General features: G+C 45.8%; 1 protein-coding gene across 1 annotated transcript in view; it reads right to left on the bottom strand.

The window, feature by feature from the left end:
- Positions 1-675: 675 nt before the first annotated feature.
- The window catches only part of LOC138749598 (TNF receptor-associated factor 4-like), a 104,006-nt gene continuing 78,349 nt past the window's right edge, over positions 676-26,332 (bottom strand). The window contains exons 2-7 of the mRNA XM_069911211.1: positions 26,029-26,080; positions 14,315-14,419; positions 12,267-12,428; positions 7,403-7,564; positions 5,748-5,903; positions 676-3,394 (exon numbers count right to left, since the gene is read on the bottom strand). Of these exons, the coding sequence (XP_069767312.1) occupies positions 2,762-3,394; positions 5,748-5,903; positions 7,403-7,564; positions 12,267-12,428; positions 14,315-14,419; positions 26,029-26,080 (1,270 nt within the window). The 3' untranslated portion in view covers positions 676-2,761. The remainder of the gene's footprint in view (positions 3,395-5,747; positions 5,904-7,402; positions 7,565-12,266; positions 12,429-14,314; positions 14,420-26,028; positions 26,081-26,332) is intronic.

Here is a 26,332-nt window from a genome sequence, read left to right as displayed (position 1 = left end):
TTGCTATACATCATGTGAAGACAAGGTTTGGCTCAACGGCAATACCGTCCCGAGGTCACCAACACTGACTACCTGGGCATGTACACAGGGTTGGTGGGTCAAACACTGGTGGCCTTACGGTATTAGAATCGGTGGACTAAAAGGATCCCACAACCTGTACTAACAGTAGACAAGGATGGCCTGGCCAATATTTACCTGACAATCACCAAAATATACTGATTGCCTCATTGCTTCTGGGAGTAACTGCACAAATTCCAACAGTTCTACTACTTCATGGCTTGAAAGCTATTTTTGGCCAAAAAAAAACCAAACCAATTGACTGGAGGAACTCTGCAGGTCGATGTACGGCAGTGGGAAGAAAAAGGCCCCGTCCATCGTCTTTCACACCTCCCTAGTTCAGCAATCCCCCTTCTGGACCTCAGTCCAATCCCTCGTGCTCATTAAGCTGACTCGCTCCCCTCTGAACCCTCTGCCTTGAATATAGTGCTCTGGCCTGAAACGTCGACCGCTTTTTATCTCCCCACTGATGCTGCTTGACCCACTGAGTTTGTTGGCCCCAGATTCCAGCATCTCCCTGTTAATTAAGAGTATTTGCTTTCCCCCAAAACCCCAAGCAGTTAAATGACGAAGACACCATTGAAAATGAGAAGCAAAACGCTTTGTATGAATACACATTTTATTTTGAAAAAGACGAACATATAAGCAATCATCTCTTATTCTGGCATTCAAGCATATCTACCTCGACGATAGACCACAGAGCTAAAAAATAAATAGCTTCGGAAGGGAAATCATACAATGGAAGAACGGAAAAGCAGAAGGCAACTCCAAACATTTTCAAATGGATTTAAGTAACCTAAAAAATATGAAATTACACTAACATGCCTTTGAGATTTCTTCAAGCTTTTTCATTACAAAAACACTCGAGTCTCTATACTACAAAAAAAACAATTATAGTCCTAGGTGTAATTTTATTTAAAATATTCAGCATTAGAAAATTTTTTCCATTTTCAAAATTGGTGAATGCGGAGACTGATGTAGAAACATTTTGCACCTGATAGTGTTTGCATTTAGCAAAAGTTACCAACATCGGTGAGGGAGCTTGCAGGGAGAGTAGAAAGGACGACAGAAAGAGAGAAATTAATACAAGAGACAAAGCTCTCCCTAACTTCTATTAGCTTTATATATTAGTAGCTTTAACTATTCACACTGTTGAATGCGGGCATTTACTTATTGCACATGCCTAAGTTGATTTTTTTTTTAATTAACAGACATTTCTCAACCATTGTGAAATCGCAATATGAAGTAGGCTGAACTCTTCCTGTGCACCAAATGTCAACCTTCTCGTTACAAAATAACGCTGGGATGAAAATAAAGGTCTCTCTTACCCCCGTGGCATGCTTGGCATAGTGGTTAGCTCAATCCCTTTTACTGGCCCAGTGAACGGGACCAGACCAGGGATCGAGTCCCGCGCTGTCTGTCAGGAGTTTGCATGTTCTCCCTGTGCCTGTGTGGATTTTCTCAGGGGGCTCCCTCCGTTCAAAAAACGTACTACCGGGGGTTGTAGGTTAATGGGGTGTGAATTGGGCGGCACAGACTCGTGGGCCAAAATGGCCTGTAACCGTGCCGTATGTCGAAGTTTAAAAATTAAAATTTTAAATCTCCCTCAGAGTGCTTTTTTTTTAAAAAACAAGATTGGCTCCCCAAAATCTTAATCATAATGAAGAATCAGCACTCTGACCTCACCCAACCTCGAGCCGACACCACCAGTCCCCAAAGCCAATGGATTACACAGCGGTTAACCGCATGGATGTGAGTGGCTGAGAATGGAGTAATGCACATAATTCAAATTTAACTGAACTCCACCAAATGTATTTTTACAAATACAAAGGGAAAAGTGTTCCTAGTTTGCATTTCAGCTGCTCTTTAAGTAGACAAAGTTGTGTTTGTTGCCTGCGTAGAGTTTGCTGTGCATTCCACCCCATCACCTCGCGAGCTGGCATGGTGTTGTGAATTAATTACTCTGCAAACATTTAACATGGCTAATAGTGAAAGCTGGCTTATGTTTGATCACCTGAGAGGCCAGCTTTCAGCTGCTTAAATGACAGTACACAAGATGATTCTTCCTTAAGACAAACAAAACACAGAAACACTACTGGTAGCACCGAAATAAAACTTGACACTGAACCCTTTTGCATCACTGATTTATCACTTGAGAAAGTTGAACCCTTCCCGCTTAATGGACAGTGTTATGGCAAGTTTGATCTCTTTACATCTCCTTGAAATAGGTCTGTGGACAAAGCTGCCCGAAGGGAAATATTTGCTTCTACATTCAAGCACATCCTTTCTTCAGTCATCCCGATCGGACTTGGTTACAGAGCAACGCCTCAGAGTGGGAAGATGCATCAGGTTGACAACGTTCTTACAACCTTTTGGGTCATCGTGCTCTCAAGTGAGAGGATCAGACTGTGAACATTGGTGATGAAACAATAGCAAATCAAACAGGGTTTCTTCCTTTTGTGGTAAAATAAAGCATCATGGTGGAGGTATTCTTTGTCTCCCTGAAGTGGGTAGACTCACCATTCAAGTACCAGTCATACAGTCGCTACTTTTCTGTAGTGCACAGAGAATCTCCAAATGCACCTCAGAAATTTTGGTCATTGAGCAATTCACTGGATCACAATATACACGGAACAGTGTATAGATGAGAGAAAGCTTTTTAATGTTTAAGGAGTGAATTGGTCCCTTTCCTTCTGCTCAACGTTCAAGCTATTATCTTCTGAGGGATCTCCACAGAAGCTCTGATGAAGATTGAATTGTCCCTGATGTAATTCCTCTTCTTGATCTCTTCGTGAGAGATGAACTTGGGGTATCCGAAGCCAAGGCTGCTTTCATCCATGGAGTTTCTGGAGTTCAGAGGCTTCTGGAAGTTCTTCCAGTTGGGGTCAGGGGTGAAGGTTTCGGTGATGTGCTGTGGTTTTGACAGGGATGGGTCACTCTGGTCCATGATGGAGAAGGTCACCTTGTAGGAGAAGGGCCACTCCAGCAGGTTGTCGTACTCACCCGGAAGGACACGGATGTAGATCGATAAGTGAGTCCCCTCCCCACTTCCATTGCCATTGAGGAACGCTGACACTTGCAGCTTGTAGCCATAGCGATGAGTGTAAAAGGGAGGGCTGAAGAACTCATAGTTGTTCCTGAGTTTGGCCTCTTGCAACTTGCGCAAGTAGTCAGCGATTTTCCAGATCAGGACGCCGTCACTGCCCACCGACAGCTCCTCCACCTCCCGCCTCAGCTCCAGGATATCCTGACGCTGACGGCTGACGAGACTGCACACAATGTTCAGGTGCATTTTCATACTTTCATCGATATGTCTGCTCATCGCAATCTTGTGGCACTAGGGTACAAAACAAAGGCCAATGAGGTGTAACACATCAACCACCTTTCAGTCACTAAAAGGTATTTCATGGCTGTGATGTTGATTACAGATAATGTCAACTGGGGCCAAGAAATCTCCAATGCCTCTTTGCCCAATGCTAGGATGAGGTTAGAAGATAGGATATTGCACCACAGTACAGGCCTTTCAGCCAACCCATGTGAACCTACTCCACAATTTAACCCTTTCCTGCCTCACACTCTCTATTTTTTTCTTACATACATATGCCTAAGAAGCCTTTGAAATGTTCCCTCGTATCAGCCTCCACCATCCACCCTAAGCAATTTATTCCAGGCATCTACTTCAGGCAAGTGTCCAGTCTTCATTGAACTCACGGAGTAAAAAAATTACCTTTGGCATCTTCCCTCAAATTAAACGGATGCCCTCTGGTATTTGCTCAAGAAAACGTGATGGCTCTCTTCATTATCCATTAAGTCATTTTTCATCCTTCATCCCTCCAGAGAGAAGAGCCCCAACTCTGCGAACCTTACTTCATAAACATGTTCACCCATCAGGGCAACATTCTGGTAAAATTCCTCTGTGCCCTCTCCAAAGTATCTATATCCTGTACTGAGGCAACCAGAATTGAACACGGGTGGTCTATCCAGAGGTTTATAGAGCTGCCACATTACGTCACGACTCATGAAGGCTGACACACCACATGCCTTCTGCCATTGCATGGCAACCGTGAGGGATCTACGGATCTGGATCTCAAGATCTCCCTCTGGTACTTCAGATAAGCGTCCAATCTTCATGGATAATCTAGGACGGGGAGAGGGAAGGGGGCTGCTATGAGGTAAGATACTGTGGTAAACCACTGTAATGCTACGATTGGCTGCTGCCAGCTGGACACACCTCCCGAGACTTATCCTACCCATAGCCGTTTGCATGTTCCCCATCCCACTCTGCCTTGATCAGTCAATGAGGTTGACAGCTGTTCCAGTTAATAAAAGCCTGATAGTCTCACAACTTCAGTCGTTTGTGATTATTGACATCAGGTAGGAACAGAAGCAGTGCAAGGCCCAACACCTCATTCTACAGAGCAGGTGAGGCATCAGGACATCTGACACAGACTTGGTAGTGTATTCATTGTTCAGTTTTCTGACCCACCATGAAGATAAGTTCGCAAATTTTCTTTATTGTGCGATTATTGATGAGCACACTCTGCCCTTGTGTTTCGTTGACTCATTATCAGATGGTGGAAGGAACCCAGGGGTCCAGAGGATTCGGGGAAATCAAGGGGCCCAGAGGATGAAACAAAGCTCCAGAGGGTGGACAGGATCTGGGGATCTGGAGGGTGGAGCGGGGCTGGAGGTCCAGTCCCGAGTCCAGAGTCGGGATCTGGAGGGTGTACTGGAAGCAGGGGTCTGGAGAGTGAATCAGAGCCGAGTGGGCCAGGGGTGGACAGGAGTTGGGGGTCCAGAGGCTGGACAAGAACCAGGGATCTAGTGCTGGGTCTGGAGGGCAGACTGGAGCTGGGGAGTCCAAAGCCAGGTGTCCAGAGCCAGGGATCCAGAACCGGGGTCCTGAGCCAAGTGTCCAATCTGCCTGAATGTTACGTTGTTCCGATGAGCAAAACCAGACTCCCACAAGAGCTGTGACATCCATGGGATGATCACGGACAGAAGCCTGTGTGGTATCTGCTTTGATTTCAGTGGGAACTCCCTGCCTCTATCCCAGAGATCTGGCTTTGTTAGTACAGTGGGAACACACTGCCATCTGGGAGACACAATCCACAGCACAGAGCATGAAACCGCAGAGCGTCAAACCCCCTACATGCTCCAGTGGCGTTCAATCCTTTCCCATTCTCTATCCAATTACTAAGGCCACATGCAGGGCCTAGCAGTGTGGGCTGGGTAACCACACCTGGTCAGGAGCATAGTGGTTTCGCAGGGGAATTAGAACAATGCGCGAGGAAATGGCGAGGGCAGGAGTAACCAACTGGTAACAGTTCAGTGCTGCAACATTACATGCCATGCAACTTCCACAGAAAAAGAACTCAGAATGTTTTTATAAAACACAGGCAATTGGATCACTTTGATGTACTTTAGTTAATTGAAGGCTGAAGATATCTGGTTTCAAGTAGAAATGGTTCATTTCAATTTAATTAGAGCAAAGCCTGTTTTTTTTTAATTGCTAATCTAAAAATAGTAACTGCATACAGATTTATTGAGGAAAGAACTAAAATGGGACTGGTGACAGATGGAGGAAGGGTGGTTTCTGCAGTGCCGTTCAAATCTTTCACACAAAAACCTTCTGCCATGGATGGGACCGTCCGAAGGCCTACATGTGAAGGGGAGGGTGGAACGCTTACCCTGTGTTTGCAGCCTGCATCCTTGAAGGGGCAAAGAACCATAGCCGTGTTGCAGTTGTCTTTCAGGTGGTGTGCAAGGTCCTCCCGGGCGATATTGGCCATTCCACATTGGTTGGGACAAGCCACCGGGTACCGCGGGCACTGATACTGGTGATTCTGTCGGAGGAGTCAAATCACAGTTAGTTTTCCCCCCACTTTCGACAAATCACATGACATTGATGCCGCCAGAGTGAGCGACCCAGCCTCACCCTTGGCCACAGCAAAGAGTATCCAACCCCGACCACGTCCCTGCTGGGCTGGTCAGTACATCATGAATGTATGTACTCACTGGAGTTTAGAAGGGCGGGGTGGAGGGGGGGTGGGGCGGGGAGGAATCTCATTGAAACGGACTGAATATTGAGAAGATGGAGTGGACGTGGAGAATATGTTTCCCGTAGTGGGAGAGACCTGGACCAGAGGGCATAACCTCGAAATAAAAGGACGCCCCTTGAGAACAGAGATGAGAAGCATCCTCAGCCAGGGGGTGGAATTTGTTGCCCCAGTCGGCTGTGGAGGCCAACTAATTGAGTAGATCTAAAGTGGAGGTTGATAGATTCTTCATAAGGATGTCAATTGTAATGGAGAGAAGGCAAGGAAATGAGGGGGATGGGAAAACGACATTAACCATGATTTGAATGACAAAGCAGATTTGATGGGCTGAAAGGTCTAATTCTACTCTGGTTTTTGTGGTTAATTTGCATGACTGTTCTCATTAAGCCCAGTTTCCTCAGCCCATCACTTAGTGCATGAGTGCACCATTATTGAACGCTAGGTTTCATCAGCCCTTCACACAGTCCTACATTTCCCATGAGACTAGGTGCAGTCAGGCTTTTTCCTCGACAGCGTGCACGTGTATTTTTTTCCAGCAGGAGGCTGGAGGTGAGGTCCCGATATGTCTTGCCCATGTCTCAACTGAAGCCCCCAAAATGGCTGTGAGTCAGGCCACAGATCTCCATCCCAGGAACTGAAGTTAACCAGCTCCCTCCAGGGTTGTGCTGCTTGCCATATCCCAGAGCCAAAGAACAATTACAGCACAGAAACAGGCCACCCCAGCCCATCTGTGCTGAACTATTTTTTCCCAGTCCCACTGACATGCCCATAGCCCTCCATACCTCTCCCATATGTGTACCTATTTAAATTCTTCTTAAATGTTAAATTTAATTTAGACATACATCACGGTAACAGACCATTTCAGCCCACAAATCTGTGCCAGCCAATTAGCCTATATCCACGGTATGTTTCCAACGGTGGGAGGAAACCAGAGCCCCTGGGAAAACCCATGCAGACTCAGGGAGAATGTACAAACTCCTTACGGACAGCATGCGATTCAAACCCCAGACACCCAATTGCTGGCTCTGTTAAGGGGTTGCGCTAACCGCTATTCCAACCAGGCTGCATTATTAAAATTGAGCTGGTATTTACCGCTTCCACACTCCCACCACTCTCCGTGTGAAGAAGTTCCCCCTCATGTTCGCTCAAGGTTCTGATGGAACAGAGTCTATTTTTGAATTGACTCTCGAATTTCCGCCGGGCAACTGTGACATGATTCCGTGAGCTACAAAGCGCGAGCAGCGATCCACCCCAGAACCAAATCGCTGATGCAGCAGGAGACCAACCTGTATGGTGTCAAACACAAACTCCTTGCCGCAGAACTTGCAGGGTTGGGTGCGCTTGGGGCAGTCAGTGAGGCAATGTTGTGACAGTAGGCGTCGCATCATCCTTGCTCCGCATTTGTTTTCACAGTACACGCTCTCCTGAGGGCAAATTCCCTGGTGGTTCTGTGGGAGAACAGCAAGCACGAATGTGTTACCACAGAGCGGAAAGGCACGACTTTCAGAGCCAGTATTAGACGTGAACATTAAGCTTAGAATAGACCCCAATGCCCAGAACTCGTTCACATATTGAGAGCTGAGTGATTATGGCCACTCAACAGCCCAACAGATAAGAGGGACAAAATAACCATTGAATTCATTTATTCAAAGAATTATAGACCCTTTCCATCCAGCACCCAGTAGCTTTGACCCATTATCATCAAGAAGGTGGTACAGGAGCATCAAAATGAAGACTGCCAGGTTGAGAAATAACTTCTTCCCGCAGGTATGAGATTGATGAACGGTATCCTGTAACTGATTAAATCATCCCTACCTACTTCTATATATTTATTTAAAATTATAGCTTTATGTGCAGTGTTTATGTGATTACATGTATTATGTACGTGTGGGCCTGCGGTCCGGAGAAACGGTTTCACCTGGCTGTGGGTATACAGTCAGATGATAATAAACTTGAACTTGAAATGGAAGTATGGGTCTTCAGAGGGAAGAAAGAGGATAGCAGGCTATGTCTTCAATGAATACACACTCAGCCCAGGGAGGGAGAGATGGGGTTGGTGGTGGGGGGGAGGGTGTTGGCATCTTGTTGCTGAATCTTTGGCACATTCTGCCCCTCCACCTGATCCATGCAGTTAGCAAGGGGGAATCTCTACTTTCACAGACCCTGCACCACCTTGTTCTACCTTCACCTTGAGCTGGAGCTTCAGATACCTAATCGTGCGCTTGTCATTTTGAGGCATTCCCTCAACACATGGCAAACAGATAAGCCTTTAGGTTTTTAGCACAGACAATAGGTTCAGAGTTACAAAGTGAGAATGGTTCTATTCCAATTAATTATGGAAAGAGTACGGCTTCAATAATCACATCTGGACAATGTGCTCGTCTCTTGAACAAAACCTCTGCAAATCAATGGTTTTACATTGCATGGGATCAAATTAGAAGGAATTTGTAGGAGGGACAAAAATCAGAATGTACGGCTTTTGGTGCCTGGGTTTGAATCTAGCCTCAACCAGTAATAATGGTAACCATCTTGTGCCAATATGAAGGAGATGGGGGTTGAGTTGGTGGGTTTAGGACAAGCTTCAACTGCAGGTGAAATGCTCTTGATAAAGCCTCCTCTACGTCTGGGAGACTGGATGCAAACTGGGAGATTATTTTGTGGAACATCTTCACTCTGTCCACTGCAAAAGTGGCCACCCACTTCAATACTACGCTCCATTGTCTGTGTACTGCCAAGTTGAGGCCGTCCGCATATTGGAGGAACACCCCCCACCCCCCGTCGTCCGTCTTGGCAGTCCCCAACCAGATAGCATCAATAATGACCTCCGATCTCTGTTAACACGCTCCCCAGTCTCCCTTCCTGCAGTCCCCCACCCCTTTCCTTCTTTCTCCCATCAGACAGTACTTTTTCTCAGCCACCTGCCTTTTTCCCTCCATCACCTCAGCTTCTTCTCCTCCCACCACCTGCATTCACCTCTTACCTGCTATCCTGTGCTCCTCCCCTTCCCCTTCCCCTTTCCACCCCCCCCCCACCATTTTATTCGGGGGTCTACCTGGTTTTTGGCACTCCTGAAGAAAGGCTTAGACTGGAAACACCGATTGCTTTAACTTCCTATGGAAACTGAGTGACCTGCTGGGCATTGTGTGCAGCAGGAGTAATTGCAGTGGGTTTGGTAGCTGGTACACCCTGCAGCCAGGGGGTCCATTGGTCACATAGGGAGAGAATGATTAACGTGGTGTGGGGTTGAACTTGGAGTGCTACTGGAACCCCATTGACCCAGGCAAACGAGGAGCATTCCATCTCACTGCTGACCACCTCATGAGTTTTGTGCACTAAAGGTCTGTTTTAGGCTAGCACAAACTGAATAATCATCTCCTTTGGTCAGAGCCAAACAGATTAATATCATGCCTGCTACACACTAATGCTATCTCATTTATTCTACTGCTCTGAACACACACAGCAGCATTACCACCAGCCAAAACACTAACACCATACTGACTTTAGATGCAAAAACCGCAACTTACGAGCCATCTTTGACATATAACGTGTGGCTGATGGAAATATGTTGGCTGAGACAGGAATCATACAAGCCGGGCTCACAATGGTAGTGTTAGTGGGCGTGGCTTATGATCGTGTGATTGTGGTGCATGTGGCTGTGTAGCGGGCTGTGAAATTAGCGGAGTGCATGTCTGATCCAGGCTGCCTGCCCTCCGGAGCACCCAGTGCCCTGGCCATAGGCTCTTGCCTAGGCCCCGCCCGACCATCCGCCAGAGCTCTCAATCGCCCCGACGCAGATTCTCACCAAGGTCCTGGCGCACAGCTTTTGCCTTAGCCCCGATCACCCATCTGAGCTCCCGATGCCCCAAATGCAGACTTACCACCCGACCCCAGTTGGCTGCCCACCCACCCATCCAAGCTCCTGATGCCCTAAATTCAGACTTACCAATACAAATATAAAAATAAAACATTTGACAAGAAAATGTATACAATTTGGTCATTGAAACTAATACAAATTAGCATTTTAAAAGCTAAATACATGAATAGATATCACATTACAAAATGTGCATGTCAGAGTAAAAACGTGTACGTAATGTCTTTTCATGTCTTGTGGCTCTCAGACATCTGAAGTTTATCATATGTGGTTCCTACATTAAGCAAGTTTGTCCACCTCTGGTTTAAATGATTCAAAAAGGACATTTAAATTTGTTTCCATTTGTTCAGAGGAGCCAAGGAACTCGATCAATAAGCCCTCTCCCTTAGCTTCTTCAGGCTTACTGATTAAACTCTGGAGACATCTGGCCCACACCTGCACTGTGCATCTTTCGCTCAGGTTAAGAACACATACATGCTCGAGCACAGCACCATGAGAACCCTGGAATACATCTGGGCTGTGTTTGCAAAGGCATAAGCCATAAACTCACAGTGCAGTCAAGTGGGGAATGCAGTTAAGGGCAGTTTTCAGTCAACCGAAGATAACCCAGCCCAGTCAGATAACAAACTAAACTGTACCACAAAGGCAATATTGTTTAAAAGAAAAGTTGCTGTCTTTGAATAGTCGAAATGGATCTTGGAAAAATAATGTGCACTTTTTGTGAATGCCTCGAGAGTGATTGCAACATTTGGCCTTCCATTGCCTGGCTGAGATTAAAGCCCCACAGGGTCTACTACATGCTCCAGCACAAGGCATTTAACTAAGGTCACATGGCCCCTTTCATCTCAATGGAACATCAATCTAGATTCTCTCTCAGTTAATGGCTGTAATGTACAAACCCGCCATCTCCACAGACACACACAAAATACCGTTGTCTCTGGTTGATGTAGGGCAGTGCTCTCCAATGCATTTGTTATCAGTCACATGTGGCAAATTGGGAATCTGAATGCGATGAATGTGACTTCTGCTTTGAAATGAATTAACAGCACCTGATCTAAGTATTCATTCACCAACAAAGTTGCACTGACCATCAACTACCCATTCACACCAATCCTCCCCACCTTTGCTTCGGCTCTCCCCATATTCTGTCAATCACAATCACCAGGAGCAATTGATAGTGGCTAAATTGTTTCATTTCCTTTGTTCAAGGGTAGCAGTAGATGGATACTGACTAAATATACGTGCTAATCAGTACTGTCACTCCATCCATCAGTACTGGAGCGCTACAGAGCTGTGTTCTTAGCCCCCTGGGCTACTCACTTTATATACATGACTTTGTGGCACAGTACAACAGCTACACCATCTTCAAATTTGCTAATGTTACCATGGTGGTGGGTTGTATAAAAAGGGGCGATGATTCAGCATACAGGAGGGAGACTGAAAACTTACCTGAATGGTGCACCAACATTCTTACACTCAATATCACTAAAATTAAGGAGCCAATTGTTGACTTCGGGAAGGGAACACCAGAGGTATACAATCCAGAGATCATTGCGGGATCAGAGGTGGAGAGAGTTCGGAAGATCTTTCCTGGACCCAACACACAAATGGTATCGTGAGGAAAGCACGTCAGCACCTCTGCTTCCTCAGGAGTTTGCGGAGGTTTGGTAAGACACCAGAAACCCTGGTAAATGTTTACAGATACGTGGTGAACTGTCAGTTGCATCGTGGTCTGGTATGGGGGACACCAATACCCATGAGCGAAAAACCCTGCAAGTTAGTGGGCACTGCCCAGGACATCACAGGTAAAACCCTCCCACCATCGAGGACATCTTCAGGGAATGCTGCCGTCAAAGAGCAGCAGCAATCATCAAAGATCCACACCACTCAGCAACGCTCTGTCCTCGCTGCTACCATCAGGAAAGAGGTATGTATAGGTACCATAAGACTCGCACCACCAGGTTCAGAAACAGCTGTCAACCCTCCACCATCAGACTCCTCAACAAACTCAATCAGGGACTCATTTAAGGACTCTATTAGATTTTTTAAACCTCTCTGTATTGCACAGTTTACTTTTTTTAAATTTGTTTACATGTGTACAGTTCTTTTTCTTGCATTACCCATAAGTGGTAATTCTGCCTTGCCCGCAAGAAGAATCTCAGGGTTGTATGTGATCCCTGACAATAAATCTGGGGCATCATCTGCCATTGATAAGGATATAGCCATACTTGTAACCGTCCAGTGCATTCTTCCAGTCAACACTGCCATGATAGGCTCACCTCATAACCTTCTCCAGTGAAGTCATTGCCACAGTATTCACACTTGACCCGACGCTTTGGGCAGTCCTGCTGTAGGTGTTCTGCCAGGTCCCTTCTGCTGAGCTTGGCTGTGCAGCGGTTTGGGCAAGATATCACATTGAATGGGCAGGTGGCAAGGTGGGGCTGCGGAGAGCAAATGAAACATCAGAAAACAAGGTCACGAAACACACAGCAAAAACTCAAGTCCATCAGCGGTCCATACAGTTCGGATGTTGACATATTCCAGGCAAAGTAATGAAATGGATTTTGATGTCCTTAGAGGGAGTATGAGATTAAAAAGAACATGGAGCCATAATTCCCACAGAGGGTTAGCTTTGACCTCATTACAGCTAAAGAGTTTAGATTAAAAAAAAAAATATATATATATATATATATATATATATATATAGACATACAGCACAGTAACAGACCCTTTTGGCCCACGAGCCCGTGCCGCCCAATTACACCCTGGTATGTTTTGAACAGTGGGAGGAAATCGGAGCATCTGTAGGAAACCCATGCAGACACGGGGAGAACATACAAACTTCTTACAGACTGTGCCGGATTTGAACCCAGGTCCCGATCACTGGCGCTGTAACAGCGTTGCTCTATCCGCTACACTAATCACACTGCCCTATCACCCTATAGACATATTTCCTATCACAGCTGATTACTATATTTCTTTGTCAATGTTGTGGCCAAACTATGGCTCCTGGGTCAACTGCGGCCTGCTGCTCACTTTTAAGTGGCCCGTTGAGACCCAAGCTGAGCAAAGTCTCAGCGCTCCCCCGCGGGATCCAACCACCCAGGCCAACTACCGTTGGCTGTGTAAAGGCTTTAAATGGCCTGTTAAAGGTGCCAACAAGGGTTGAGAACTGCTGGACTTAACATTGTTTGGCCAGTGACTCTGTATTTTACAGCATGCAGCCCACAACCAAAATCCCCTGATGCACAGGATGTCCAGCTTCAAGGTTCCATAACTCAATACGGAATGGAGTATTGATGTTATAATTGTGAGAATATAAGCAGGATACAAGGAAAATATCCTGTATTCAAAACCTCCAGCAGTTGCTCGTCCGCCTGGAAAAGCCCAATCCCACTGGAGTGCCTTTGACACAGCTCCTGACATCTGGAGGTATCCGCGTGGAATTTGCATGTTCTTTCCATGACCTCGTGGGAGGATGTGTGGATCAATAGTTTAATGAACACGGTTAGCAAAATGCTATTACAGTGCCAGTGCCCCAGGTTCAAATCCACCGCTGCCTGTTAGGAGTTAGCACGTTTTCCCCATGGCTGCCCTGGTTTCCTCCTACCCTCAAAATTGTACGCGGTTTGTAGATTAATTGGTATATTTGGGGTGGGGGGGGGGCCTTTCAGCCCATCGAGTCCACACTGACCATCAACTACCAATTATACACCAATCCTGTTTTATCCTTCTCACCTTTACGACAGCTCTCCCCAAATTCCGACGAACACCAATGCCGGGAGCAAGTAAAGGGGTCGTGGGTTCAAGGGCGTTACCCTGATGCACGTCTAAATTTAACAATTTAGCCACTATTAATTGCTCCCGGCAGTTGTGATCGGCAGAATATGGGGAGAGCTGAAGTGAAGGTGGGGAGAATAAGGAGAATAAGAACTCGATGGGATGAAGGGCATGTCTCTATGGTTCGATGACCACTGCAGTAGGAAACAAACAGCCCCGAGAGGCACGATGGTGGCAAAGTTAGAAAGAATTAAAAATCATTGTCAGGGCTAAAGGTCCAGATTTTCTCTGCAACTCTCTTTTGTTATTTCAATTCAGATTTTCCACAACATCAGGTAGAGGACGACAAGATTCACAGAGTGATAAACTCGTGTGTTCCAGCCACCTTTGCTTTTCTCCAAACTGCGTTGGTTTTAATAGACCCAGCAACAACCGTGCATGAAACCCCCCTCGGGATTTTTCCCAATTACAGTTCAACAACACCTTCTAAGATAGTGGTGCAGTTCAGTGGTGCTTCCTGTTCCAGGATAGGGTGCAAAGGATTTACCTGTAGCTGTTTAATCTGCCCCGTCCATCTGCAGCCTTCCTCACTGTGGATACAGCGAATGACTAGAGAGAGAATCTGGGCTTCCAACTCTGGATCAGGGTAGATCTGAAAGAAATGAATAGCAATATCCCCTCGTGACTCATCGACAGGGTTGGTTATTTATAATGAATTCAGCCACAGGAAATCAAATCCAGAGGGAAACTAAAACATAAATAGCAGAGACAAACAAAAATCCTTGGTTGGGGGTAGATGGTGAGTGTGCGTGGACATCACGTGTACAATACACAAAAGTGCGGGAGAAACTCACGCAGCATCCATAGGAACTAAAGGGTACCAACGTTCCTGGCCTGGGCCCTTTGTCAGGATATAATGTGCCCAATTCAAACTACAGTAAAACCTCGTTAGAACGCGGTAGTTGGGGGTCCAAGATTTCATACCGCGTTACAGCCGAGACGCGGAACAGATGCATGTGGGTCATGATTCAGGAAGCGGGAAAACAGAAAACTGTGACTCAACCCCTATAATAAGACCTTTAAACTCCACATATTAACCTGCACATCTTGTAAATGAGCTATAAGAGTCCATTTTTGAGTTTGTGGCTGTTAGCTACTGTTGGCCTGGCATCCCAAAATCAATGTTTGGGGTCCACAGACACCCGTGCAGTGATTCCACAGATTAACAAATCACGTTCTAATGAGGTTTCACTGTATTTTGTTTCCCTTACTCCAGGTTTAGATGCAATGGTGCAATGGTAGTCACTCAGAAAAATGGGCAATAAAATACATATTCCAGACTCTTCAGTACGAGCAAGGCAAGGTGGTTGCACAACAGTGTGTGCTTTTAAACTGCAGCACCTGGGACCTGGGTGCTATTACTGGGGCAAACACCTTTCAAATTGCAAGGGGATCGACCCATTAAAATCACCAAGCCGGACGTTCAGATGCTGACTGCCCGGTGACACACGCACGCAAGTGCTGACATCACCGGAATAAGCAGGTCGGCCATTTTTCTGTTCAAATCAGCTGTGGGTGCGACCTAGGGAAGTTTAACTACCTCTGAGGTAGTCAGGGACCTGGTTGGATTCCGATGGGATTGACTGGGTCGGACCCAATCTAACTGCTAACTGGGCAGAAGCCGAAGGTCAAGATTAAGGCTCCAAATTCCACCAGAGTCGCTGGATAGGTTCTGGAACTTGAAGGCCAGTGCCGCAATTGATTGTTCAGCAGATTCAGTGACGTCCTAAAACTTAAAATAAAATTGCAGGCCAATTTTCAACCATAGGCTTCTCAACTAACTGGCAAGCAGCCCAGATCAGGGAAGATTTGGGATGGCAATAAATGCCAGTCACAAATACGGGGGAAAACAAATAATTGAACATGGCCGCATATCTGAGGAACAGAAAACGGACTGGAGCCATATTCAAGCAGACAAAGTCAATTGGAAACATACAATTATTTGATTCACCAGAGACTAGGGATATTTTAAGTGCCATTCTGCAGGTGATATCCGAAGGACTGTCTGTCTGAACATTCTCTCTTAATTCAAAGCAGCAGAGGAACAGAGATAGATGATGCGCCAGCTGGGCAGACGCAAGTTCAGGAATATACCTCTGAGTGCTTTGCAATCATTGGAATTCTATCCATCTCAGTTAATCACAAGGGTCTGATCCTTGTTGCAAGCCATGCCTGCAACCGAACCGAAATTAAAACAAGAATAGCATTGTCCTGGAAAGCAATGAAGAAACCTCCAGAGAGTGGAAGGCGGCCTGAAATCGTGCTTCTCAGTGGGATTCCAAAGGAAGCACAGAAAGGAATGGACACTTAAGATTTTGCTTTCTGGAAACTTTTGGGTGTATTTTATGGATTTTGGGCTGCCGATCATGAAAAATATCTTAAGATTTTCCTATCACGTTCAGTTTTGTCTTTCGATAGACTAATTTTGTGATTTCCTGTCATATTTTCAGTCTACATATTGCCCACAGAGCAAGCACGCCAGGGCTTGCATTCAGTGCAGATGCTATGCAAATGTTGTCTTAGCCTGGAAGGCTTTTAAAGATGTGGTTGAAAATTTTCTTGGCAACGACAGAGCACCAAACCACTTCCAGCTGATTGACAAGAATGAAGTGCAGCGTGTCGTTGAAAATTCATTTTCTGCATTCGCACTTGGACATCTTCCCGGCTAATCTCGGTGCCGTCAGCGATGAGCACGGTGAAAGGTTTCACCAGGACATTATGATCACAGAAAAGGGGCTACAGGAATCCATCAATGCTGGCTGACTATTGTTGGATGAGAGGGATCAGATGCTGAGTATAAACAAAAATCAGCGGTAAAACCTGGGTCACTTGAACTAATACAGCAAATCTGAAATTATCTTTCTGTTCAGCTTGAAACTATCATATCCCCAATTCTTTTTCAAGAAGCAAACCTTCTGGAGAAAAAAAATTTGTTGTCCAGTGCAATTAATGATTTCCCAGCCATGGGTCAGTGTCTTTTGAGCTTGGCTCGGTAATAAGGAGAGACCCTCCCCTCTTGGTCAGGGACATACAAACAAATGCTCAAAGCAGCTTTAATAATCAGTGCTTCATTCAAAGTTACTTAATAACTGAAGTGGGCATCTTGCTCAGGCTCACCCATTCCCCACTCAGGTGCATTGCTAGGTTCCCCATTACTAGGATTGAAATAGAGTCAGTCAAATTTCACCATAGCATCAAGATGCAGCCCAGTGGATTGGTGATTGTCGTGAAATGCAATCACTCCAAACCCAAGGACATCACTCCCTGGAGTTAAGCAAGAAATGCACTAAATTGCTGGAGGAACTCAGCAGGTCAGGCAGCATCCATAGGAAGTCAAAGGCAATCAGCCTGAGCCCTTCATCAGGAGATCCATCCCCTCACACTCCAGGTAGGAGAGCTTTCTCCATCTCTCAGCAACACTTGATTCTGGAGTTGAGCTCCCAATTATTGGCTTGCAGTGCAGACTATGTGCCTGCCTTGCATCATTATCAAGTTGTTCCGAGGGCTTTAAAGGTTCGCAAGATTATAGTGCTATCTTCCAATCAGGCGATTCACCCAGCAGGAGGCTGGGACCCTTCCTGGCATCATTAATGCTGCCTTTACTTCAAAGGGCTACACAGAGAATTTTGAACCTGAGAAGGGGAGTGGGTAAGAGGGAGGAAAGAGGGAGGATGTGATCTCTTTCGGAATTGGCCTTCATCTTACAGCGTAAAACTCTTGACTTGGAATTAATCCTGCTTGGGAAATGTTTTTGGGATAAATGGAATGGGGGTGAATATGCCGAACAGAAATCGAAACCCTCTTTGTTGAGGAGCCAGCTTCGTGCTTTCAGCAGGGTCTGGGAGGGGTTCGGAATCCCAGCACCGAGAGTATCAGCCCCCTCCCCTGGTTCCCCTCAGTCGGGGTGAACCTTCCCAGCAAGGAGAGGCATCCGTGGGCATCAGTCACATGCTGCTTGTTAACAAGCGGAGATAATTTTTGAGCAGTTTTCCACCAATCACCACAGAGGCCAGGCTCAGAGCACAAAGGGACCGTTGCAACACAAGCTATTTGGCAGGGTGGAGCTTGGGGGTGCTGAATGATTGAGCTGAGGGAGATCGATTGTTATCGCGTGCAATGAGGAAAGGACAGGGAGCATTTCACATCAGCTGTCTGCTAACCAAATCTAAAACTCGGGGGTGGCAAGTTTCACGTAGTGGTTAGTGCAACGCCAGTGACCCGCGCTGTCTGTAAGGAGTTTGCATGTTCTCCTCGTGTCTGCGTGGATTTCCTCCAGGTGCTCCGGTTTCCTTCAAACCATCAAAACACACCGGGGTTGGGGGGGGGTTGGGTGGGTGTTGGTTAATTTGGTGGCACGGGATCGTAGCCGGAAGGGCCTGTTACCATGCTGCATGTATAAATTTAAAATTTCAAAAGTTAAATTAAAATTTAAACACGTTCTATGTGATACCAAGAATCTAAATTGTCTCAAGGGGTCAGTGTTCCAATTCGTCAGATTCCTCTCGTTGTTCTACTTTCTACAGCCCAGATGAAAGGTTATTGGCCCAAAAGGAATTCCACAGATTGGCATTCCCACCCCTTGGAATATTTCCTGGGTTTATTTCAGATTTCTTGCATCTGCAGTACTTGGTCTCACAAGACTTAACGAACTCATGGAAAGATCATTCTGATTCACATCCATCCAGAAGAACTGCCATTGCTTTGCTTGCACTGGAATACTGAACGGTGTTTCAGGAGGGGAGGCCAGTTCAGGAAGACTGGCTCTTGCTCCTTTGCACCTTGTAAATAGGCTTTAGTACAATCCTTCAGGTAACACAATATAGCTCTTTCTGATTCCAAGTGATCACATAGGCCGGGGTGGGGTGGTTGGTAGAATGGAAGGAACAGTGAAAGGGACTTGAGGAAAGAGCACTGCATTTCATCTAGATGGAAAAGTACCATCAAGCCAACATCTGAGAATAAATAAAGCTCTCTTATGCTTTAGTTTGGCATCGGCTTAACCACAGGAGGCCATGACCACAGAGTTACAGAAGCCAACTCTCCAGGGTGTTACCAAGAAACAGAGGCAAAACTGTACTGATCTGCCTTATGGGAAAGGGAGGAAGGGAAGTTGTTGGGGGTGGGGTGGGGGGGTCTTCTGCTTCCTCCTTCGTACAACTCACTTTCAGGGCCAAAGTACTTCCTCTGCAGCGGCCCCCAAAACTTGGGTCACCTGCTCACTCGTTTGGAAAAACAATGTCCTGGCCAGGGCAAGCTGCAAAAAAAAACCAGCCTCAGAACCTTGACAGCTTCTTTAAATAAAGCTGTCCCTTATTTAAAAAAAGTCGAGGAGAAGGGAGCTCTCACTCACTGAGGAGCTCTGTCAGAGATTCGGAATCTAAATGGGGTGCTGGCAGCAGGAAAGGATTTATTTATACTCAGTTCTAAAGAGACACGATGGCTTTATTTAAAACTGTTTGCGGTAGGTTCCTGTGTTGCATGCTTCTCCGATCTTGGACACTCACGCAGGGTCCATTTCTTGCCCAAACATTAACTGCTCACAATGCACCTTTTCATCACTGTTCATTCAGTTGCATTGAATGGTGGTGGGTCTGATCAGCATTGAATTAATGGAGTACAGGACTGTTCTGTGTCTTGGCGTGTTGAGGATAGCATTTTCTGGATATAGGATGTTTATTCTACAAAAGGCACCAGTGGTAAATGACTGGAAGGGTTTAGAGGCAGGGTGCTGGAAGAATGAATGAACAACAAGCAGAGATGAAAAGTAGTCAGTCCTCTCTGGAATGGAAGTCTGGGAGGCATTCTGGTCAAAAGCCCAAGTAAAATCATCGACTTGGATGCAACAGATTTTTGAATGCAGGACGGGAATCAGATTCGGAGATAGGGATATCGCACCAGGTCGCAGATGAGGAGAATGGGACTTATGGGAATACTCCGAGAGCTGGCATAGACCCAAGGGGCCAAATGGCCTCCTGTGTTGCAAGAGAAATATGAATTCTAGTTTTATATCAGCCACGACAAGCTCCACCCCATGCTTGTCTTTCCATTTCTATCTAACCACCCTTTTCTGGATAAGCTGGAAGGAGGTAAACACGAAAGTGTGCCTACACTGTGATTAAAGTAAAAACACAATACTGGAGAAATTCAGCAGATCAAGCTGTGTATATCGCAAAGATAAAGATGCATAACCAACATATCAAGGCAGCCGTTGGCATGAAACGACCCTCCATCCCAGCTGACAAAGAAGCAAGTTTGGAAAATCTGAGTGTAGAAATGGGTAAAATAAAAATTCGGCTTCCTTCACACAATGCAAAACCTTGCTACAACGTGGTCACCAAACAGTTTGAAGACCCAACACTGTCTGCCACAAGAACAAGAGAAACGCTCAGCCTATCGCATTTGTTTCCGAGAAATAAACAGACGTTTCCTTTCTGTACAAATCAGTCATTGTTCACAGAGCACTGGAAACAAACACCAAAACTCAGCATGTTCACCAGAGATCTGAAGTGGAAGGTCAGTCCCATCATTCATGCTCAGAGGGTTCCTTATCCTCAGCTTATTTTCCTTGCCTTCCTGGGGCTTGGTGACGATTTGCTGGCACAGCAGTTTTCTCAACTAAGTGACCCAGGAGCATTGGTTGTGGTTTTTCCTGTTGGAATGCATTAGGATTCAACAGAAACGTGACTGTCCCCAGTGACTTATGAGGAACCAAGGCATGCACTCAAGGCCTGCAGGGGAAGTGTGGGTAAAGGTTGTTTTGATGTAAAAACAAAGCAGAAACATCCAATTCATCCTGCGTCACTACAGAACGGACATCGGCAAGAGCATGAAAATGAGATGAGTGACCTTGGTGCCTCAGCATACATTCCTGACAGTCGGGTAATTTAAGCACAGAAATCAAAGCTGCTGATCACTTTTCTTTCTCTTCCCACCCCTACCTCTGCTCCGCATCATATTGTCCCATGGACATTTGGTCAACAGCAGCCCATTCGAGTTTTGCCCACTGAGCACCGGTTCTACTTGCAGAACCGCAGCAGTCATGGAGCGCCACACAGCCGTTTGGGGGGGGGGGGGGGGCGAGGTGTGGAGGGCTCATGGCCCAATGTTTGTGGTCTCAACTGAGATGTTCAACCCAACACCCCTTGGGTGAAAGGTCCTATTGACCAGTTTACAAAGAAGGGCAAAGCATCCGCAAATTTAAATGACAACAAAAGTTTTTTAAAAATGTAGACATGCATGATGACAGGCCGTTTCAGCCTGCAAGCCCGTGCCGCCCAATCGACACCCCCGGTACGTTTCGAACGGTGGGAGGAAACCGGAGTCCCCGGGAAAAACCCACGCAGACACGGGGAGAACGTACAAACTCCTTCCAGACAACGGGGGATTTGAATTCCAGTCCCGATGGCTGGTGCTGTAAAGGTACTGCGCTAACTGCGACGCCAACCTTCCCACCCTAAATTATCTGGTCCATGGTGAGTTTCCTTTGAGGGAACTTGCAGCACATGATTTGGCTGCAGCCTTGCATGCAGCATGCAAAGATGATGAGAGCTTATTGTCATATACATGAGTGCGACGTATAAGTGCACTGAAATTCTTGCTTGCTGGCGCTACACAAAATAAACTAAACAACAAATTGCCACACGAGAGAATTTTTTAAAAAATCATAAAAGGATAGTTAAATATTCACAGTTGGTGGGAAAAAAATGAGATGCTATAATAGTGAAGGCAGATCTTTGCTGGTTGTAGAGCAGAGAATACAGTTCAATGGCTTTAAAGGCTTTTTATCGTCCTAACGCTAACACTCTGCATTTTCTCTGCCCACCTCCCCAGCATTGAAACGTGAATTTTTCTCTGCCTGTCATTTGTAACATTTTCTGTGTTTGGTTGATGCGGGAGGCATGAGAGAGGGTGCTGAGAGCAAGATGGTTTCCCGAAGGGCCTCGGGTGCTGAAGGCTTCCCGATCGTTTGGATCTGGAGCTCAGGTTGGTGATGGTTTAAACAAGAGGCTGTGGGAGTGATGGAGGAGAATGTGAAGGGACTCTCTTTTGTTTCTTTTTCTCTTGTTGTTAGGGGCACTGGGAAACATTTATGGTAACTTGGAATATATCACGTATACAGGTTGAGTAAGTACCCTTTATCCGAAATGCATGGGATCAGAAGTGTTTCAGATTTTGGAACAACATCTAAAAAATGCACTCATTCACTCAGACTTAAAGATACAGGCATTCACATTACAATACAAATATTTACAAATGCACAAATTAACTCAAGTGGACATAAATTACAAAAAATCTACACTCAATAATGTACTACTTACATCTGCTATGTTCCTTTCTTCGATCGGAATTTCTGAACACTACTGAGACCATGGACAGAAATAGTTTTGGATTTTGGATCATTTCAGATTTCGAGTATTCGGCTAAGGGGTACTCAATCTGTATTACATTTTTAATGTATCATTACATGGTAATGAAAGGAACCTTCAACCTTTGAGCATTTTCAGCATTTGCTTTTGGTGTCAGAATTCAGGCAAGTTCACCTCAGTTTAAAGATCAAGAGTTCCAAATTATATCCCCAGCAGCAAACAATCCCATGTGAAAGGCAAAAGCATTATTTGCATTGGGAATGGAACCGACAGATCTAGTCTGCCTATGTAGGAATCCCACCCAGTGATAACATTAGACCCTGGGTACCTACACTCAGGCATTCGGGAACCCAGGGAGCAGAAGGAAATATAAAAGAAGTCCGTCTAATGAAAATTACAATCGGGACAGTAGGGGGACTTACAGTCTAGACCAATGGTTCTCAACGTTTTTTCTTTCCACTCACATACCCCCTTAAGTCTTCTTTTCTTCTTTGGCTTGGCTTCGCGGACGAAGATTTATGGAGGGGGTAAAAAGTCCACGTCAGCTGCAGGCTCGTTTGTGGCTGACCAGTCCGATGCGGGACAGGCAGACACGATTGCAGCGGTTGCAAGGGAAAATTGGTTGGTTGGGGTTGGGTGTTGGGTTTTTCCTCCTTTGCCTTTTGTCAGTGAGGTGGGCTCTGCGGTCTTCTTCAAAGGAGGCTGCTGCCCGCCAAACTGTGAGGCGCCAAGATGCACGGTTTGAGGCGTTATCAGCCCACTGGCGGTGGTCAATGTGGCAGGCACCAAGAGATTTCTTTAGGCAGTCCTTGTACCTTTTCTTTGGTGCACCTCTGTCACGGTGGCCAGTGGAGAGCTCGCCATATAATACGATCTTGGGAAGGCGATGGTCCTCCATTCTGGAGACGTGACCCATCCAGCGCAGCTGGATCTTCAGCAGCGTGGACTCGATGCTGTCGACCTCTGCCATCTCGAGTACCTCGACGTTAGGGGTGTGAGCGCTCCAATGGATGTTGAGGATGGAGTGGAGACAATGCTGGTGGAAGCGTTCTAGGAGCCGTAGGTGGTGCCGGTAGAGGACCCATGATTCGGAGCCGAACAGGAGTGTGGGTATGACAACGGCTCTGTATACGCTTATCTTTGTGAGGTTTTTCAGTTGGTTGTTTTTCCAGACTCTTTTGTGTAGTCTTCCAAAGGCGCTATTTGCCTTGGCGAGTCTGTTGTCTATCTCATTGTCGATCCTTGCATCTGATGAAATGGTGCAGCCGAGATAGGTAAACTGGTTGACCGTTTTGAGTTTTGTGTGCCCGATGGAGATGTGGGGGGGCTGGTAGTCATGGTGGGGAGCTGGCTGATGGAGGACCTCAGTTTTCTTCAGGCTGACTTCCAGGCCAAACATTTTGGCAGTTTCCGCAAAGCAGGACGTCAAGCGCTGAAGAGCTGGCTCTGAATGGGCAACTAAAGCGGCATCATCTGCAAAGAGTAGTTCACGGACAAGTTTCTCTTGTGTCTTGGTGTGAGCTTGCAGGCGCCTCAGATTGAAGAGACTGCCATCCGTGCGGTACCGGATGTAAACAGCGTCTTCATTGTTGGGGTCTTTCATGGCTTGGTTCAGCATCATGCTGAAGAAGATTGAAAAGAGGGTTGGTGCGAGAACACAGCCTTGCTTCACGCCATTGTTAATGGAGAAGGGTTCAGAGAGCTCATTGCTGTATCTGACCCGACCTTGTTGGTTTTCGTACTAACCACCGAGCGCCTATGACACTCTAGTCTAGGCCATAGGTGTTCCGTGGTTAGTAGCGGATTACTTAAACTTGTATTTAAGTGGTTAAAAAAAACCACTGCTCTAGACAATAAATGGAGCAGTATTTTTTTATTTAAGAATCCACCTCCAGAGGATTAAAATCTAAAAATAACCTCAAGATTCAAGTATCTGTAGAATTAATATCAAGTTTTTGATGGTGAAGGTAATAAAGGGAATATCTGCATTAAAAGAACAAAGAGAGAGAGAGAGACTGTGTGTGTGTTCACTGCCAGCTCAGATGGGGGAGAGGAAGCAATAATCACAATGTGTATTCAAAAGTCTATTGACAAACAGGGACATTCATTGTGCCAATTCCTCATCTACCAAATGAATGAAAGGAAAACGGTTTCAATGGTGGATCTTTTTAGCAGAACACACTGGATGAAAGCAGGCAACTTAGTGAGCTTAGAATAAACACCCTCTTCAATCCTTGCAAAACCTTTGACAAATGGTCTTTTTTTTCCAGCCAAAAGAATCTTGAGAGAGAGAGAAAAAAAAGCTAAGCTTGGCTCTTTAGCGAAGAGTCAGATGCAATTTACTGAATTTATAACAGAATGAATGTAAAACAAACAGTGGGGCATTGTCAAGAGGATTACTGTTGGAAACCTCGTTCACAACTGCCACCGCTGAGATTGGTTGAGCAAGTCGGAGTTATGGTGTAACGTAGAGCACCCTGAAGAAAAACGACTGCTTCACGGAATCTGACACGACCACTTGAAATTATAAGGAATATCACATTGGATGAGGGGAAAATATCCATTAGCTCTGGGGAAAAAATATCATCTCACAATTTCTGGTCAAGCTGGCTCAGTTATTCTTCTAGTTCAAAAAAAAATCAGAAAATTGCTGACAGCTAATTATTCTCACAAATTCTGTTTTACATAACTGGGGAAGCAGCAGCCAGGAAGACTTTTAATGCATTATACATATGCATTTGACAATCATTTAAGGCAGTGTATGGTCATGGCATTCAATTAAACAAATGATTCAATTCACAGGTGCATTCAAGAATCAGGCTGCCCAAATGTCAGACAGTGAAGAATAAAGAGGGTGTGGGAGCTGCAAGGTAGTGAACTCAAGGTGTAGGACTGACTGGCTGGCTTCCTGCTGCTTCGCATTCTCATGTGGGGAAAGGCAGGATTTTTCACGCCACTTCAGATGGTCTTTCTCACTTGGGAAGAGTGAATGAGGAAATAAGTGCCACAAGATTTGGCATGGTTAGCACAGTGCTAGCGACCAGGGTTCGAATCCCGCACTGACTGTAAGGAGTTTGTATGTTCTCCTTGTGTCTGCATTGGTTTCCTCCGGGTGCTCCGGTTTCCTCCCACCCTTCAAAAACAATTGGGTGGCACAGGGTTGAGGACCAGAGGCCCTATTACAGTGTCTTATAAATTTAGACTGCTAAGTCCAGGTTCTGGAACACCTGCTACCCCTCCACCGTCAAACTCAATCATTCACTTATTTAAGGATCTTACTTTGCACATTATTTATTATTGAATATTTGCTTTTTTCCTATATTGCACCATTGGTTTACATTTCTCTTTTGTAGTTATCATTCTTGAGTCCAGTTAGTGGAAATTCTGCCTGGCTCGCAGGAAAATGAATCTCAGGGTCGTATGTGATGTCATTTATGTACTCTTGTCAATAAATCTGAACTTTCAAAGGCCGAAGTGGCTGAGGGGAGGAGGGGAAATAAAGCACCGTATGCTTTGGAGAGGGAGGAGAGAAACCGAAACATTACATCTCCATTCGTTCAATAGAAAAGGCAAGCAGGAAGACGCCCATATTGTTTGTTCGCTCCATAACAAAGGGGACAGGTGAGGACAAATCTGTCGGCACACTCTAATACAATTGTCAGAGCTACAATGGAGTGATGAAGTCCACAAAACAATAAATATGGCCTTGGGTTGACAGTTATAGGGACCGTTGCAAAGCATGGAACTGCTCGGAAAGCACAGCAGAACATGCAGTTCAGGCAACCATGTCAATGTGGCGAAGAAAGCAGAAGTTGCTGACTGGATGGTCCCTTACCTTAGCGTAGTCAAGTGGAAGCTGGTCCTCTGGACATTTAAACACGCCCTCGCTGCAACAAAGAAAGAATTGGGTCAAGGCACATGCAGTGAGTTACACTATTGACAGAACACATTGCCAGCAGAGGTTGGCTGGACAGTGGTCCCTCTGTAATTGGGCATCTGATTTAAGGCAGGCCCACAGGGCTAATATAATAACGCTGCATTTAGGCATGGAGTTACACTCCCTGTTTTTCAAGTGGGCCAAGGCAGTTAAACAGTTAAGACAAAATCCTGCAGAAATTATGCTTATAAAATCAACCTGC

The sequence above is a fragment of the Narcine bancroftii genome, chromosome 14 (genome assembly GCF_036971445.1).
Source record: "Narcine bancroftii isolate sNarBan1 chromosome 14, sNarBan1.hap1, whole genome shotgun sequence".
In the NCBI taxonomy this organism is placed as follows: Eukaryota; Metazoa; Chordata; class Chondrichthyes; order Torpediniformes; family Narcinidae; genus Narcine; species Narcine bancroftii.
This window is presented reverse-complemented; position numbering and strand designations above follow the sequence as displayed.